Source organism: Lepisosteus platostomus, chromosome 6 (assembly GCF_059453375.1).
Source record: "Lepisosteus platostomus isolate fLepPlt1 chromosome 6, fLepPlt1.hap1, whole genome shotgun sequence".
Lineage (NCBI taxonomy): Eukaryota > Metazoa > Chordata > Actinopteri > Semionotiformes > Lepisosteidae > Lepisosteus > Lepisosteus platostomus.
In genome coordinates, this window is record NC_142616.1 from 2414201 (window position 1) to 2429339 (window position 15139).

Consider the following 15139-nt stretch of genomic DNA (forward strand, 5'->3'; position numbering starts at 1 on the left):
GCTCACTGTCTGTTCCTCAGGCTGGGCAGGAGATCACACACTGTATTATTATTATTGAGAGACGGGCTCACTGTTCCTCAGGCTGGGACAGGAGATCACACTCTGTATTATTATTATTGAGAGACAGGCTCACTGTCTGTTCCTCAGGCTGGGACAGGAGATCACACACTGCATTATTATTATTGAGAGACAGGCTCACTGTCTGTTCCTCAGGCTGGGACAGGAGATCACACACTGTATTATTATTATTGAGAGACGGGCTCACTGTCTGTTCCTCAGGCTGGGACAGGAGATCACACACTGTATTATTATTATTGAGAGACGGGCTCACTGTTCCTCAGGCTGGGACAGGAGATCACACTCTGTATTATTATTATTGAGAGACGGGCTCACTGTCTGTTCCTCAGGCTGGGACAGGAGATCACACACTGTATTATTATTATTGAGAGACGGGCTCACTGTTCCTCAGGCTGGGACAGGAGATCACACTCTGTATTATTATTATTGAGAGACAGGCTCACTGTTCCTCAGGCTGGGACAGGAGATCACACACTGTATTATTATTATTGAGAGACAGGCTCACTGTCTGTTCCTCAGGCTGGGACAGGAGATCACACACTGTATTATTATTATTGAGAGACAGGCTCACTGTTCCTCAGGCTGGGACAGGAGATCACACACTGTATTATTATTATTGAGAGACGGGCTCACTGTTCCTCAGGCTGGGACAGGAGATCACACACTGTATTATTATTATTGAGAGACAGGCTCACTGTTCCTCAGGCTGGGACAGGAGATCACACACTGTATTATTATTATTGAGAGACGGGCTCACTGTCTGTTCCTCAGGCTGGGACAGGAGATCACACACTGTATTATTATTATTGAGAGACAGGCTCACTGTTCCTCAGTTCCCTCTCTCTCTGACAATCTCTCTCTCTCTCTCCCCCCCTGGTCAGCCACGAGGCCGAGCGGCTGGAGCAGGAGGCCAAGGGGAGGCTGGAGAGGCAGCGGATCACGGACCAGGCGGAGGCAGAGAAGGCCCGCAGGGAGCTGCTGGAGCTGGAGGCGCTCAGGTCAGCCCACGCCAAGCCCCCGCCCCCCCCATCCGCTCGGGCCCCCCCCGCGCTGACGCCCGCCCCCTGCCCTCTGCCCCTCCAGCTCTGCGGTGGAGAGCACGGGCGCCGCGAAGGCTGAGGCCCAGTCCAAGGCCGAGGCAGCGAAGATCCAGGGAGAGGCCGCCGTCGCAGAGGCCAGACTGAAGGCCGAGGCTCAGCGCATCGAGGCGGTGAGGAGCCGCGCGCGTGTCTGAGTGTGCGTGCTTGTGTGAGAGTACGGAGCTCTGTGTTGCTGTCTGTGTGTGAGCTCGGGGCTCTGTGTTGCTGTCTGTGTGTGAGCTCGGGGCTCTGTGTTGCTGTCTGTGTGTGAGCTCGGGGCTCTGGGTTGCTGTCTGTGTGTGAGCTCGGGGCTCTGGGTTGCTGTCTGTGTGTGTGAGTCTGTGTGTGAACTCGGGGCTCTGTGTTGCTGTCTGTGTGTGTGAGTCTGTGTGTGAACTCGGGGCTCTGTGGTGCTGTCTGTGTGTGAGCTCGGGGCTCTGTGTTGCTGTCTGTGTGTGAACTCGGGGCTCTGTGTTGCTGTCTGTGTGTGAACTCGGGGCTCTGTGTTGCTGTCTGTGTGTGAACTCGGGGCTCTGTGTTGCTGTCTGTGTGTGAGCTCGGGGCTCTGTGTTGCTGTCTGTGTGTGAACTCGGGGCTCTGTGTTGCTGTCTGTGTGTGAGCTCGGGGCTCTGTGTTGCTGTCTGTGTGTGAGCTCGGGGCTCTGTGTTGCTGTCTGTGTGTGAGCTCGGGGCTCTGTGTTGCTGTCTGTGTGTGTGAGTCTGTGTGTGAGCTCGGGGCTCTGTGTTGCTGTCTGTGTGTGTGAGTCTGTGTGTGAGCTCGGGGCTCTGTGGTGCTGTCTGTGTGTGAGCTCGGGGCTCTGTGTTGCTGTCTGTGTGTGTGAGTCTGTGTGTGAACTCGGGGCTCTGTGTTGCTGTCTGTGTGTGTGAGTCTGTGTGTGAGCTCGGGGCTCTGTGTTGCTGTCTGTGTGTGTGAGTCTGTGTGTGAGCTCGGGGCTCTGTGTTGCTGTCTGTGTGTGAGCTCGGGGCTCTGTGTTGCTGTCTGTGTGTGTGAGTCTGTGTGTGAGCTCGGGGCTCTGTGTTGCTGTCTGTGTGTGTGAGTCTGTGTGTGAGCTCGGGGCTCTGTGTTGCTGTCTGTGTGTGAGCTCGGGCCTCTGTGTTGCTGTCTGTGTGTGTGAGTCTGTGTGTGAACTTGGGGCTCTGTGTTGCTGTCTGTGTTTGTGAGTCTGTGTGTGAGCTCGGGGCTCTGTGTTGCTGTCTGTGTGTGAGCTCGGGGCTCTGTGTTGCTGTCTGTGTGTGAACTCGGGGCTCTGTGTTGCTGTCTGTGTGTGAGCTCGGGGCTCTGTGTTGCTGTCTGTGTGTGAACTCGGGGCTCTGTGTTGCTGTCTGTGTGTGAACTCGGGGCTCTGTGTTGCTGTCTGTGTGTGAGCTCGGGGCTCTGTGTTGCTGTCTGTGTGTGAGCTCGGGGCTCTGTGTTGCTGTCTGTGTGTGAGCTCGGGGCTCTGTGTTGCTGTCTGTGTGTGTGAGTCTGTGTGTGAACTCGGGGCTCTGTGGTGCTGTCTGTGTGTGAGCTCGGGGCTCTGTGTGTGAGCTCGGGGCTCTGGGTTGCTGTCTGTGTGTGAACTCGGGGCTCTGTGGTGCTGTCTGTGTGCAGGAGGGCGAGCTGGCTCGCCTGTCTAAGGCGCGAGAGCAGGAGCTGGAGTACCAGCGCGAGATGAACAGGCTGGAGGTGGAGAAGCAGGAGAAGATCGCCGCCATCGAGAGCCGCAAGTTCAAGGACATGATCGAGAGCATCGGGGCCGAGACCATCCGAGAGATCGCCAGAGCTGGACCAGAGCTTCAGGTACTGCGTCTGCAGAGCACTGACCCCTCTCTCCCAGTGCAGTGTTAATGTACTGGAGTGTCCAGTCAGTGTGTCTGTATTAACCCCTCTCTCTCTCTCAGTGCAGTGTTAATGTACTGGAGTGTCCAGTCAGTGTGTCTGTATGAACCCCTCTCTCTCTCAGTGCAGTGTTCATGTACTGGAGTGTCCAGTCAGTGTGTCTGTATGAACCCCTCTCTCTCTCAGTGCAGTGTTAATGTACTGGAGTGTCCAGTCAGTGTGTGTGTATTAACCCCTCTCTCTCTCAGTGCAGTGTTAATGTACTGGAGTGTCCAGTCAGTGTGTGGGTATTAACCCCTCTCTCTCTCAGTGCAGTGTTAATGTACTGGAGTGTCCAGTCAGTGTGTCTGTATTAACCCCTCTCTCTCTCAGTGCAGTGTTAATGTACTGCAGTGTCCAGTCAGTGTGTGTGTATTAACCCCTCTCTCTCTCTCAGTGCAGTGTTCATGTACTGGAGTGTCCAGTCAGTGTGTCTGTATGAACCCCTCTCTCTCTCAGTGCAGTGTTAATGTACTGGAGTGTCCAGTCAGTGTGTGTGTATTAACCCCTCTCTCTCTCAGTGCAGTGTTAATGTACTGGAGTGTCCAGTCAGTGTGTGTGTGTATTAACCCCTCTCTCTCAGTGCAGTGTTCATGTACTGGAGTGTCCAGTCAGTGTGTGTGTATTAACCCCCCTCTCTCTCTCAGTGCAGTGTTAATGTACTGGAGTGTCCAGTCAGTGTGTGGGTATTAACCCCTCTCTCTCTCAGTGCAGTGTTAATGTACTGGAGTGTCCAGTCAGTGTGTCTGTATTAACCCCTCTCTCTCTCAGTGCAGTGTTAATGTACTGCAGTGTCCAGTCAGTGTGTCTGTATGAACCCCTCTCTCTCTCTCAGTGCAGTGTTCATGTACTGGAGTGTCCAGTCAGTGTGTCTGTATGAACCCCTCTCTCTCTCAGTGCAGTGTTAATGTACTGGAGTGTCCAGTCAGTGTGTCTGTATGAACCCCCCTCTCTCTCAGTGCAGTGTTCATGTACTGGAGTGTCCAGTCAGTGTGTCTGTATTAACCCCTCTCTCTCTCTCAGTGCAGTGTTAATGTACTGGAGTGTCCAGTCAGTGTGTGTGTATTAACCCCTCTCTCTCAGTGCAGTGTTAATGTACTGGAGTGTCCAGTCAGTGTGTGTGTATTAACCCCTCTCTCTCAGTGCAGTGTTAATGTACTGGAGTGTCCAGTCAGTGTGTCTGTATTAACCCCTCTCTCTCAGTGCAGTGTTAATGTACTGCAGTGTCCAGTCAGTGTGTGTGTATTAACCCCTCTCTCTCTCTCAGTGCAGTGTTCATGTACTGGAGTGTCCAGTCAGTGTGTCTGTATGAACCCCTCTCTCTCTCAGTGCAGTGTTAATGTACTGGAGTGTCCAGTCAGTGTGTCTGTATGAACCCCCCTCTCTCTCAGTGCAGTGTTCATGTACTGGAGTGTCCAGTCAGTGTGTGTGTATTAACCCCTCTCTCTCAGTGCAGTGTTAATGTACTGGAGTGTCCAGTCAGTGTGTGTGTATTAACCCCTCTCTCTCAGTGCAGTGTTAATGTACTGGAGTGTCCAGTCAGTGTGTGTGTATTAACCCCTCTCTCTCTGTCTCTCCAGGTGAAGATGCTCCAGTCTCTGGGTCTCCAGTCCACGCTGATCACTGACGGCTCTTCCCCCATCAATCTCTTCACCACCGCCAACGGCCTGCTGGGGGCGCTGCCGAGCTCTGGGCCGAAGGAGTGAGGGGGGGAGGGGCTGGAAGGAAGGAGAAGGCCCGACACCAGACGCTGAGCTTTTCCGATGGCTGATCTGCTCTTCTGAAGTGGGGCTGGGTAGGGCAGACGAGCCACTCGCTGTCTCTGCCGGCTCGTCTGTGATCACCCCTCTCAGATTGTCCAATAAACCAATGGTTAATTGCAGAGGAGTCTCTTGTGTTATCTGTGACGCGCCTGGGCGGCTCGTTCCACTCTCCCACCGCCCTCTGTGTAAAGAAGGGCGGCCTATCTGATGGCTCTGGTCCGAAACGACCCCAGAGCGGCAAGCCTGTCCTTCCCTGGTGGGGTTTTCAGAACCGCTGATGGGGCGGGTGTGTTCATACAGAGTGTACACCCTGTCCCTGTCGCGTGACGCACCTCCACACAGCCTGACCTTTCGGCTGGTTCCTCTTCGGTGTTGCACCTTCACCTCCGAGAGCTTACCTGTTCTCCATCAGCACTCCCTATGCGTCGTGTCTGCTCTAGAACAAGACTTCCTGTGTCTCTCTTCTATAGCAGGACTTCCTGTTGTCCGTTCTAGATCAGCACTTGCTGTGTGTTGTGTGATCTAGACCATGACTTCCTATGTATTGTGTCTGCTCTAGATCAGCCCTTCCAGTGTTTGTCTATATTCTAGAACAGCAGTTCCTGTGTTGTCTGGTCTAGACCAAGACTTCCTAGAGCAGTGCCTGCTCTAGACCAGCTCTTCCTGACTCGTGCCTGCTCTAGACCAGCTCTTCCTGACTCGTGCCTGCTCTAGTTCACCACTTGTCTCGTGCCTGCTCTAGACCAGCTCTTCCTGACTCGTGCCTGCTCTAGTTCACCACTTGTCTCGTGCCTGCTCTAGACCAGCTCTTCCTGACTCGTGCCTGCTCTAGTTCACCACTTGTCTAGTGCCTGCTCTAGACCAGCTCTTCCTGACTCGTGCCTGCTCTAGTTCACCACTTGTCTCGTGTCTGCTCTAGACCACCTCTTCCTGACTCGTGCCTGCTCTAGTTCACCACTTGTCTAGTGCCTGCTCTAGACCAGCTCTTCCTGACTCGTGTCTGCTCTAGTTCACCACTTGTCTCGTGTCTGCTCTAGACCAGCTCTTCCTGACTTGTGTCTCCTCTAGTTCCCCACTTGACTCGTGCCTGCTCTAGACCAGCTCTTCCTGACTCGTGCCTGCTCTAGTTCCCCACTTGACTCGTGTCTGCTCTAGACCAGCTCTTCCTGACTCGTGCCTGCTCTAGTTCACCACTTGTCTCGTGCCTGCTCTAGACCAGCTCTTCCTGACTCGTGTCTGTTCTAGACCAGCTCTTCCTGACTCGTGCCTGCTCTAGACCAGCTCTTCCTGACTCGTGTCTGCTCTAGTTCACCACTTGTCTCGTGTCTGCTCTAGACCAGCTCTTCCTGACTCGTGCCTGCTCTAGTTCACCACTTGTCTCGTGCCTGCTCCAGACCAGCTCTTCCTGACTCGTGCCTGCTCTAGACCAGCTCTTCCTGACTCGTGTCTGCTCCAGACCAGCTCTTCCTGACTCGTGCCTGCTCTAGTTCACCACTTGTCTCGTGCCTGCTCTAGACCACCTCTTCCTGACTCGTCTGCTCTAGATGAATGCCCCTGGCGAACTGCATCTTTCGGGGGTGACCTGACCACACAGCTGTCGGCACGTTGAGCTTTCCTGTTCCAACTGTTTAAGGGTTCAGTTCAGGACTCAAGTGTTTAAGGGTTCGGTTCAGTGTTCAAGTGTTTGGTTCAGTGTTCACTGTTCAGCACTGTTCTTCAAACACTGCTGCAGGGATCAGAGAGACCTACAGGGCGCACAGATCATGTGCTGGACAAGAACCTCAGAACCGTCCCGCCTCTGTCTGTGTGAGGAAACCCGAGTCTCGCATCAGCAGGGACAGGAGACCAGGGTGGGGACAGGCTGTTTAATTCCAAATGAACAATATGTACAAAGCATTTATTATCCCCACAGACAAGGAAATAGGTTGGTGACTGACAGATTATAATTAAACTCCACTGACAGAGCAGTCTGAGACTCTCCAGGCTGGACTGGACTGACTGGACTGGGAGCTGGATGAGTTCTGAACTGGGATTATAATCAGACTCCACTGACACTGACAGAGCAGTCTGAGGGTCTCCAGGCTGGACTGGACTGACTGGACTGGGAGCTGGATGAGTTCTGAACTGGGATTATAATCAGACTCCACTGACACTGACAGAGCAGTCTGAGACTCTCCAGGCTGGACTGGACTGACTGGACTGGGACCTGGATGAGTTCTGAACTGGGATTATAATCAGACTCCACTGACACTGACAGAGCAGTCTGAGACTCTCCAGGCTGGACTGGACTGACTGGACTGGGAGCTGGACGAGCTCTGAACTGGGATTAGAATCAGACTCCACTGACACTGACAGAGCAGTCTGAGACTCTCCAGGCTGGACTGGACTGACTGGACTGGGAGCTGGATGAGTTCTGAACTGGGATTATAATCAGACTCCACTGGCACTGACAGAGCAGTCTGAGACTCTCCAGGCTGGACTGGACTGACTGGACTGGGAGCTGGATGAGTTCTGAACTGGGATTATAATCAGACTCCACTGACACTGACAGAGCAGTCTGAGACTCTCCAGGCTGGACTGGACTGACTGGACTGGGAGCTGGATGAGTTTTTGTACCACTGTAGGGAGAAGTTCATGGCAGGACACACACCCACAGACGCACACTCCCAGCCCGGGGCCAGTTTCCCCAGTAGCCCTCTAACCCCCCAGCATGACTCGGGCCTGGGAGAGGAAACCCACCCCAACGGGGCGAGCCCAGACAGACGGACAGACAGACGGACAGACCCAGTGGAGAGGAGCTCCTCCAGTCTGTCTCTCTCTCCTGCTGTAAGACAGACAGACAGACAGACAGACAGACCCAGTGGAGAGGAGCTCCTCCAGTCTGTCTCTCTCTCCTGCTGTAAGACAGACAGACAGACAGACAGACAGACAGACAGACAGACAGACAGACAGACAGACAGACAGACCCAGTGGAGAGGAGCTCCTCCAGTCTGTCTCTCTCTCCTGCTGTAAGACAGACAGACAGACAGACAGACCCAGTGGAGAGGAGCTCCTCCAGTCTGTCTCTCTCTCCTGCTGTAAGACAGACAGACAGACAGACAGACAGACAGACAGACAGACAGACCCAGTGGAGAGGAGCTCCTCCAGTCTGTCTCTCTCTCCTGCTGTAAGACAGACAGACAGACAGACAGACCCAGTGGAGAGGAGCTCCTCCAGTCTGTCTCTCTCTCCTGCTGTAAGACAGACAGACAGACAGACAGACAGACAGACCCAGTGGAGAGGAGCTCCTCCAGTCTGTCTCTCTCTCCTGCTGTAAGACAGACAGACAGACAGACAGACCCAGTGGAGAGGAGCTCCTCCAGTCTGTCTCTCTCTCCTGCTGTAAGACAGACAGACAGACAGCGCCCCCTAGTAGCGGCGCTGGCGGGGGGAGAAGATGTGGCTGGGGTCTGTGCAGCTCTGAGAGCCGGGCGCGGGCGGCGGGATGGGCGGGGCGCCCGTCTCGGGGGTCTCCAGCCTGAACAGGTCCCGGCCCGTCTGCAGGATGTGCTCCTCCAGCCGGCGGTGACGCTTCATGTCCGACAGAACCTTGTCTAGACGGGCCTCCCGGCGCTGAGACCGGGCCGAGGACCCTGAGAGAGAGAGAGAGAGGGGTTAATACACACACAGAGAGAGAGAGGGGTTAATACACACACACACTGAGAGAGAGAGAGAGGGGTTAATACACACACACACTGAGAGAGAGAGAGAGAGAGAGAGAGGGGGGTTAATACACACACACACACTGAGAGAGAGAGAGGGGTTAATACACACACACAGAGAGAGAGAGGGGTTAATACACACACACTGAGAGAGAGAGGGGTTAATACACACACAGAGAGAGAGAGAGGGGGGTTAATACACACACTGAGAGAGAGAGAGAGAGAGAGAGGGGTTAATACACACACTGAGAGAGAGAGAGAGAGAGAGGGGTTAATACACACACTGAGAGAGAGAGAGGGGTTAATACACACACACTGAGAGAGAGAGAGGGGTTAATACACACACACACACTGAGAGAGAGAGAGGGGTTAATACATACACTGAGAGAGAGAGAGGGGTTAATACACACACACAGAGAGAGAGAGGGGTTAATACACACACACAGAGAGAGAGAGAGAGAGAGAGAGAGAGAGGGGTTAATACACACACACACTGAGAGAGAGGGGGGTTAATACACACACACTGAGAGAGAGAGAGGGGTTAATACAGAAACACTGAGAGAGAGGGGGGTTAATACACACACACTGAGAGAGAGAGAAGGGTTAATACAGACACACTGACTGGACACTCCAGTACATTAACACTGCACTGAGAGAGAGAGGGGTTAATACAGACACACTGACTGGACACTCCAGTACATTAACACTGCACTGAGAGAGAGAGGGGTTAATACACACACACTGACTGGACACTCCAGTACATGAACACTGCACTGAGAGAGAGAGGGGTTAATACAGACACACTGACTGGACACTCCAGTACATTAACACTGCACTGAGAGAGAGAGGGGTTAAGACACACACACTGACTGGACACTCCAGTACATTAACACTGCACTGAGAGAGAGAGAGGGGGGTTAATACACACACACAGAGAGAGAGAGAGGGGTTAATACACACACACTGAGAGAGAGAGAGGGGTTAATACACACACACTGACTGGACACTCCAGTACATTAACACTGCACTGAGAGAGAGAGAGGGGTTAATACAGACACACTGACTGGACACTCCAGTACTTTAACACTGCACTGAGAGAGAGAGAGGGGTTAATACAGACACACTGACTGGACACTCCAGTACATTAACACTGCACTGAGAGAGAGAGGGGTTAATACACACACACTGACTGGACACTCCAGTACATTAACACTGCACTGAGAGAGAGGGGTTAATACACACACACTGACTGGACACTCCAGTACATTAACACTGCACTGAGAGAGAGAGAGGGGTTCATACAGACACACTGACTGGACACTCCAGTACATTAACACTGCACTGAGAGAGAGGGGGGTTCATACAGACACACTGACTGGACACTCCAGTACATTAACACTGCACTGAGAGAGAGAGAGGGGTTAATACAGACACACTGACTGGACACTCCAGTACATTAACACTGCACTGAGAGAGAGAGGGGTTAATACACACACACTGACTGGACACTCCAGTACATTAACACTGCACTGAGAGAGAGGGGTTAATACAGACACACTGACTGGACACTCCAGTACATTAACACTGCACTGAGAGAGAGAGAGGGGTTCATACAGACACACTGACTGGACACTCCAGTACATTAACACTGCACTGAGAGAGAGGGGGGTTCATACAGACACACTGACTGGACACTCCAGTACATTAACACTGCACTGAGAGAGAGGGGGGTTCATACAGACACACTGACTGGACACTCCAGTACAGTAACACTGCACTGAGAGAGAGTGGGGTTAATACACACACACACACTGACTGCAAACAGGGGGACAGTGGAGGGTGAGCAGAGAGAATGGGGTACCTGGAGTTCTGCGACGGTTGATGTAGGTGTTTTTCGGGGTCACAGGAGTTGGTTCATCATCAAAGTCAAACTCTGTTGGACTGGGAGCCCTATAAACAGAAGATAAAGAGTGAAGAGTGAAATAACACAGGACATCCTTCTCATCATCTCTGTGTGCAGTCTCACTTTCTCTGACACTCCTCTCCCTCTCCTCCTCCGAGTCCAGACTCACCTGTCTCTCTCCTCCTCCGAGTCCAGACTCACCTGTCTCTCTCCCTCTCCTCCCTCTCTCTCCTCTCCCTCTCCTCCTGCCAGTCCAGACTCACCTGTCTCTCTCCCTCTCCTCCCTCTCTCTCCTCTCCCTCTCCTCCCGCCAGTCCAGACTCACCTGTCTCTCTCCCTCTCCTCTCCCTCTCCTCCTGTGAGTCCAGACTCATCTGTCTCTCTCCCTCTCCTCCCTCTTTCTCCTCTCCCTCTCCTCCTGCCAGTCCAGACTCACCTGTCTCTCTCCCTCTCCTCCCTCTCTCTCCTCTCCCTCTCCTCCTGCCAGTCCAGACTCACCTGTCTCTCTCCCTCTCCTCCTGCCAGTCCAGACTCACCTGTCTCTCTCTCTCTCCTCCTGCCAGTCCAGACTCACCTGTCTCTCTCCCTCTCCTCCCGCCAGTCCAGACTCACCTGTCTCTCTCCCTCTCCTCCTGCCAGTCCAGACTCACCTGTCTCTCTCCCTCTCCTCCCGCCAGTCCAGACTCACCTGTCTCTCTCCCTCTCCTCCTGCCAGTCCAGACTCACCTGTCTCTCTCCCTCTCCTCCTGCCAGTCCAGACTCACCTGTCTCTCTCCCTCTCCTCCTGCCAGTCCAGACTCACCTGTCTCTCTCCCTCTCTCCTCTCCCTCTCCTCCTGCCAGTCCAGACTCACCTGTCTCTCTCCCTCTCCTCCCTCTCTCTCCTCTCCCTCTCCTCCTCCGAGTCCTCGCCGTCTCCCTCGGGGGAGCTGCTGTGCTCGGGGGTGGGGGGTCTGCGGGGCAGTGGGGGCAGGCTCAGCTCCAGGACGCCCCCCTGCGCGAGGATGCCGTACAGACGCTTGATCTCCTCTGGGGGGGGTGTCCAGTGCTCCGGGTCCTCGATCTCCTCGTCACTGCAGGGCACCTCCCACTCCTCCTCCTGCACTCTGTCCATCTCTCCACCTGGACCACAGAGAGAGAGAGAGAGAGAGAGAGAGAGAGAGAGAGAGAGAGAGAGAGAGAGAGAGAGAGAGAGAGAGAGAGAGAGAGAGAGAGAGAGAGAGAGAGAGAGAGAGAGAGAGAGACAGAGAGACAGAGAGACAGAGAGACAGAGAGAGAGAGAGGTCACCACACACACAGTCTGGACACAGACCAGAGTTATGGTTTTCCAGAAGAAAGCCAGACCTCAGGGAAACAGGTACAAATTCACACTGAACAACAACACATTGGAGCACACATCCAGCTACACATATCTCGGTCTCACCATCAGCTCTTCCGGGAGTTTTGACCTGGCAGTGAAGGCACTGAGGGAGAAGGCACTCAGGGCTTTCTACGCAATAAGAAGGAGGCTCTTCAACATCAACCCACCAACAAGAATCTGGCTCCAAATATTTGAAAGTGTAATCCAACCCATTGCCCTATACGGCAGTGAAGTTTGGGGTCCCCTCACAGACCAGGATTACACCCAATGGGACAAACACCCCACAGAAACTCTGCACATGGAGATCTGTAGAAACATCCTCCGTGTGCAGAGAAAAACTCCTAACAACGGGTGCAGGGCCGAATTAGGCCAGTACCCACTATTGATAAACATACAGAAGAGAGTATTAAAGTATTGGCTACACCTAAAAAACAGCGACCAAAATTCCTACCACCACAAAGCCCTGCTGAGCCAAGAGCTGAGCCCAAAACAGAGCCCCCTGAGCCAGCTGGTCCTGAGGCTCACCGACCTGAGCCACACCAACACTAACCAGCCTCAGGACAGCACTGCTAGAGCACCACAACCAAGACTCAACCACATCACAGCACAGATCAAACAGCAATATCTCACACACTGGGATAAACACACACAAACACAACATAAACTGGAATGCTACAGAACCTTAAACAGACAATACACACTAGCTGAATATCTGACCAAAATAAAAAATAACAAACAGAAACAGACCCTGACAAAGTACAGGCTCAGTGACCACAACCTGGCCATAGAAACTGGGCGACACAGGCATGTTAATTTTATTATTTTTATTTGCTTTGGCAACACTGATTGTACCCATCGGTCATGCTAATAAAGCACCTTGAATTGAATTGAATTGAGAGAGAGAGAGGGGTCACCACACACACACACTGGACAGAGAGAGAGAGGTCACCACACACACGCACACAGCACACAGAACACTTTACCTTTATCTCCGTCCCTCTCTCCCTCTCCCTGCTGGGACTCCCCTGTCTCTCTGACACAATCTTCATCTTCCTCCTCCAGCTCTTCCTGCTCCTCTTTCTCCTCCTCTCCTCCGTCTTCAGCCTGCGCTCCTCTCTCTGGTCGCTCTCTCTCCCCAACACCCAGAGACTGGATCCCCTCTCTGAGGCAGGAGTCCGAGGACTCTGCAGACTGCATGAGTCTGAGAGAGAGAGGGGTTAATACAGACACTCCAGTACATTAACACTGCACTGACAGTGAGAGGGGTTAATACACACACACTGACTGGACACTCCAGTACATTAACACTGCACTGAGAGAGAGAGAGGGGTTAATACAGACACACACTGACTGGACACTCCAGTACATTAACACTGCACTGAGAGAGAGAGGGGTTAATACACACACACTGACTGGACACTCCAGTACATTAACACTGCACTGAGAGAGAGAGGGGTTCATACAGACACACTGACTGGACACTCCAGTACATTAACACTGCACTGAGAGAGAGGGGTTAATACAGACACACTGACTGGACACTCCAGTACATTAACACTGCACTGAGAGAGAGGGGTTAATACACACACTGACTGGACACTCCAGTACAGTAACACTGCACTGAGAGAGAGAGGGGTTAATACAGACACACTGACTGGACACTCCAGTACATTAACACTTCACTGAGAGAGAGAGAGGGGTTAATACACACACACTGACTGGACACTCCAGTACATTAACACTGCACTGAGAGAGAGAGAGGGGTTCATACACACACACTGACTGGACACTCCAGTACATTAACACTGCACTGAGAGAGAGAGAGGGGTTAATACACACACACTGACTGGACACTCCAGTACATTAACACTGCACTGAGAGAGAGAGGGGTTAATACACACACACTGACTGGACACTCCAGTACATTAACACTGCACTGAGAGAGAGAGAGGGGTTCATACAGACACACTGATATTTACCGTTCTCTATCTTCCAAGTACTAAAACAGCGCCGAAGACACTGAGTTGAAGACAAACATGGGACGAGAACTCCAGAGATGCTGATGGCGCAGGATACGATAAATCGACAGTGTTACAACAGGTGAAATTCATGGGTCAATTCAACCCGCCGCGAAGAACGTTTCCAACCTTCGGCGCCCAGTATCCACTGTAAACAAAGCGCCATCTTGGGCCACTTCCTCTTCCGGTTTCCGTCTGTCGTTCCTCTACTTCCGGCCCATACGTGCGCTCACTCGCTCAATCCCGATTGGCTCGGTTGGTTAAAGACTCTTGTGATTGGTCTCCTTTGAAAGTTGGGTGGGCTCTTATGTCGTGGACGCTACTGCCTCAGCGATTTCACAGATCCGCGACCAATCACAGTCTAAGCCTTCCCGACGCCCCAGCCAAGCACAGCCCCCGGGTCTCTTTCTAACCCCGCCCACTGGAGGTGGCATCTTCATCGCCTCACCCAATCGCAGCTCGCCCTCCTTTCGCTTGCGTGACGTCAGGCCCTTCGGCGGGCGCTGATTGGTGGGATCGCCTGCCGCGAGGCCCCGAGCCCGCAGGTTTGAAAATCCTGTAACGGCCCGTGTTTGTGTGCGGCCCGCGGAGCCGCGCTGTGTCCGGTTTTTCTCTGTGTTTCTCCTGGGTTCATTTCACTTCCTCCACCCGTACCTGTACCCGAGGGACTGAAGCCACGCCGGGAGAGTTTGGAGCCGAGGTTCGGTAAGAGGCCGGCCGGTTCCGATCCGGGGTCGGGGCCGGGGTCGGGGAGTGAATTTCGGTGACCGGGCCGGGCCGGAGGATGAATTCACTCCGAGAAACTGCTTTATTTCTTCTTTTGGGGTTTCTTAGTCTTATTTCTTCTTATTTTGGAGTATCTTTATTTCTGTGTGGCTTTTTTTTTTAAGAAAAGGGGCTTCTCGGAGCGCTTTAGGGAACAACGGCAAAACAAACAAAACAAGAAACCCGCTCTGAGCCGGTGTCCGTCCGGCGCCGTCAACAGCCGCTCGGCTGGGCACAGTCACACACACCCTGCACAGAGCAGGAGTGAGGTCACACCCCTCAGGCCGGGGGGCTCTCTGGTACCCCTGGGGTACAGCAGGAGAAGCCCCTGTCACCCCCAGAGTGAAGACAGTCTTGGGGGACAGACAGGAGAGCAGAATTAGACGATGTGGAAGAGCTCAGGCTGGGGGGCTCTCTGATACCCCTGGGGATACAGCTCCTGAGTGTTGGGGCGCAGCAGGAGACGCCCCTGTCACCCCCAGAGTGTCGACAGTCTTGGGGGACAGACAGGAGAGCAGAATTAGACGATGTGGACAAGCTCAGGCTGGGGGGCTCTCTGACATCCCTGGGGATACAGCTCCTGAGTGTTGGGGTG

At 53.4% G+C, this 15139-nt stretch overlaps 4 protein-coding genes across 6 annotated transcripts in view; 3 read left to right on the forward strand and 1 right to left on the reverse strand.

Annotated features, from left to right (window-relative positions):
* Nucleotides 1–4917, forward strand: part of mvp (major vault protein) — a 34243-nt gene extending 29326 nt beyond the window's left edge. Inside the window, exons 14-17 of the mRNA XM_088637326.1 lie at nt 960–1076; nt 1162–1288; nt 2769–2957; nt 4616–4917. Of these exons, the coding sequence (XP_088493452.1) occupies nt 960–1076; nt 1162–1288; nt 2769–2957; nt 4616–4741 (559 nt within the window). The 3' untranslated portion in view covers nt 4742–4917. The remainder of the gene's footprint in view (nt 1–959; nt 1077–1161; nt 1289–2768; nt 2958–4615) is intronic.
* LOC148659587 (ceramide synthase-like) overlaps nt 1–15139 on the forward strand; it is a 164848-nt gene that overhangs the window by 60266 nt on the left and 89443 nt on the right. The window lies entirely within an intron of this gene.
* On the reverse strand, nt 6650–13983 carry pagr1 (PAXIP1 associated glutamate-rich protein 1). Its single transcript, XM_088637390.1, has 5 exons — nt 13741–13983; nt 12745–12962; nt 11256–11523; nt 10361–10449; nt 6650–8430 (listed from the first exon to the last, which is right to left on the reverse strand). The coding sequence occupies exons 2-5, from the start codon at nt 12956–12958 to the stop codon at nt 8207–8209; spliced, it is 795 nt and encodes a 264-aa protein (XP_088493516.1). The 5' UTR covers nt 12959–12962; nt 13741–13983; the 3' UTR covers nt 6650–8206.
* kif22 (kinesin family member 22) overlaps nt 14295–15139 on the forward strand; it is a 70858-nt gene continuing 70013 nt past the window's right edge. For 2 of the 3 annotated variants that reach the window (XM_088637327.1, XM_088637329.1), the window contains exon 1: nt 14297–14484. The gene's annotated coding sequence lies outside the window, so the exon portion shown is untranslated. Of the gene's footprint in view, nt 14485–15139 lie in introns of all 3 variants that reach the window. The other variant, XM_088637328.1, reaches the window with a different exon arrangement.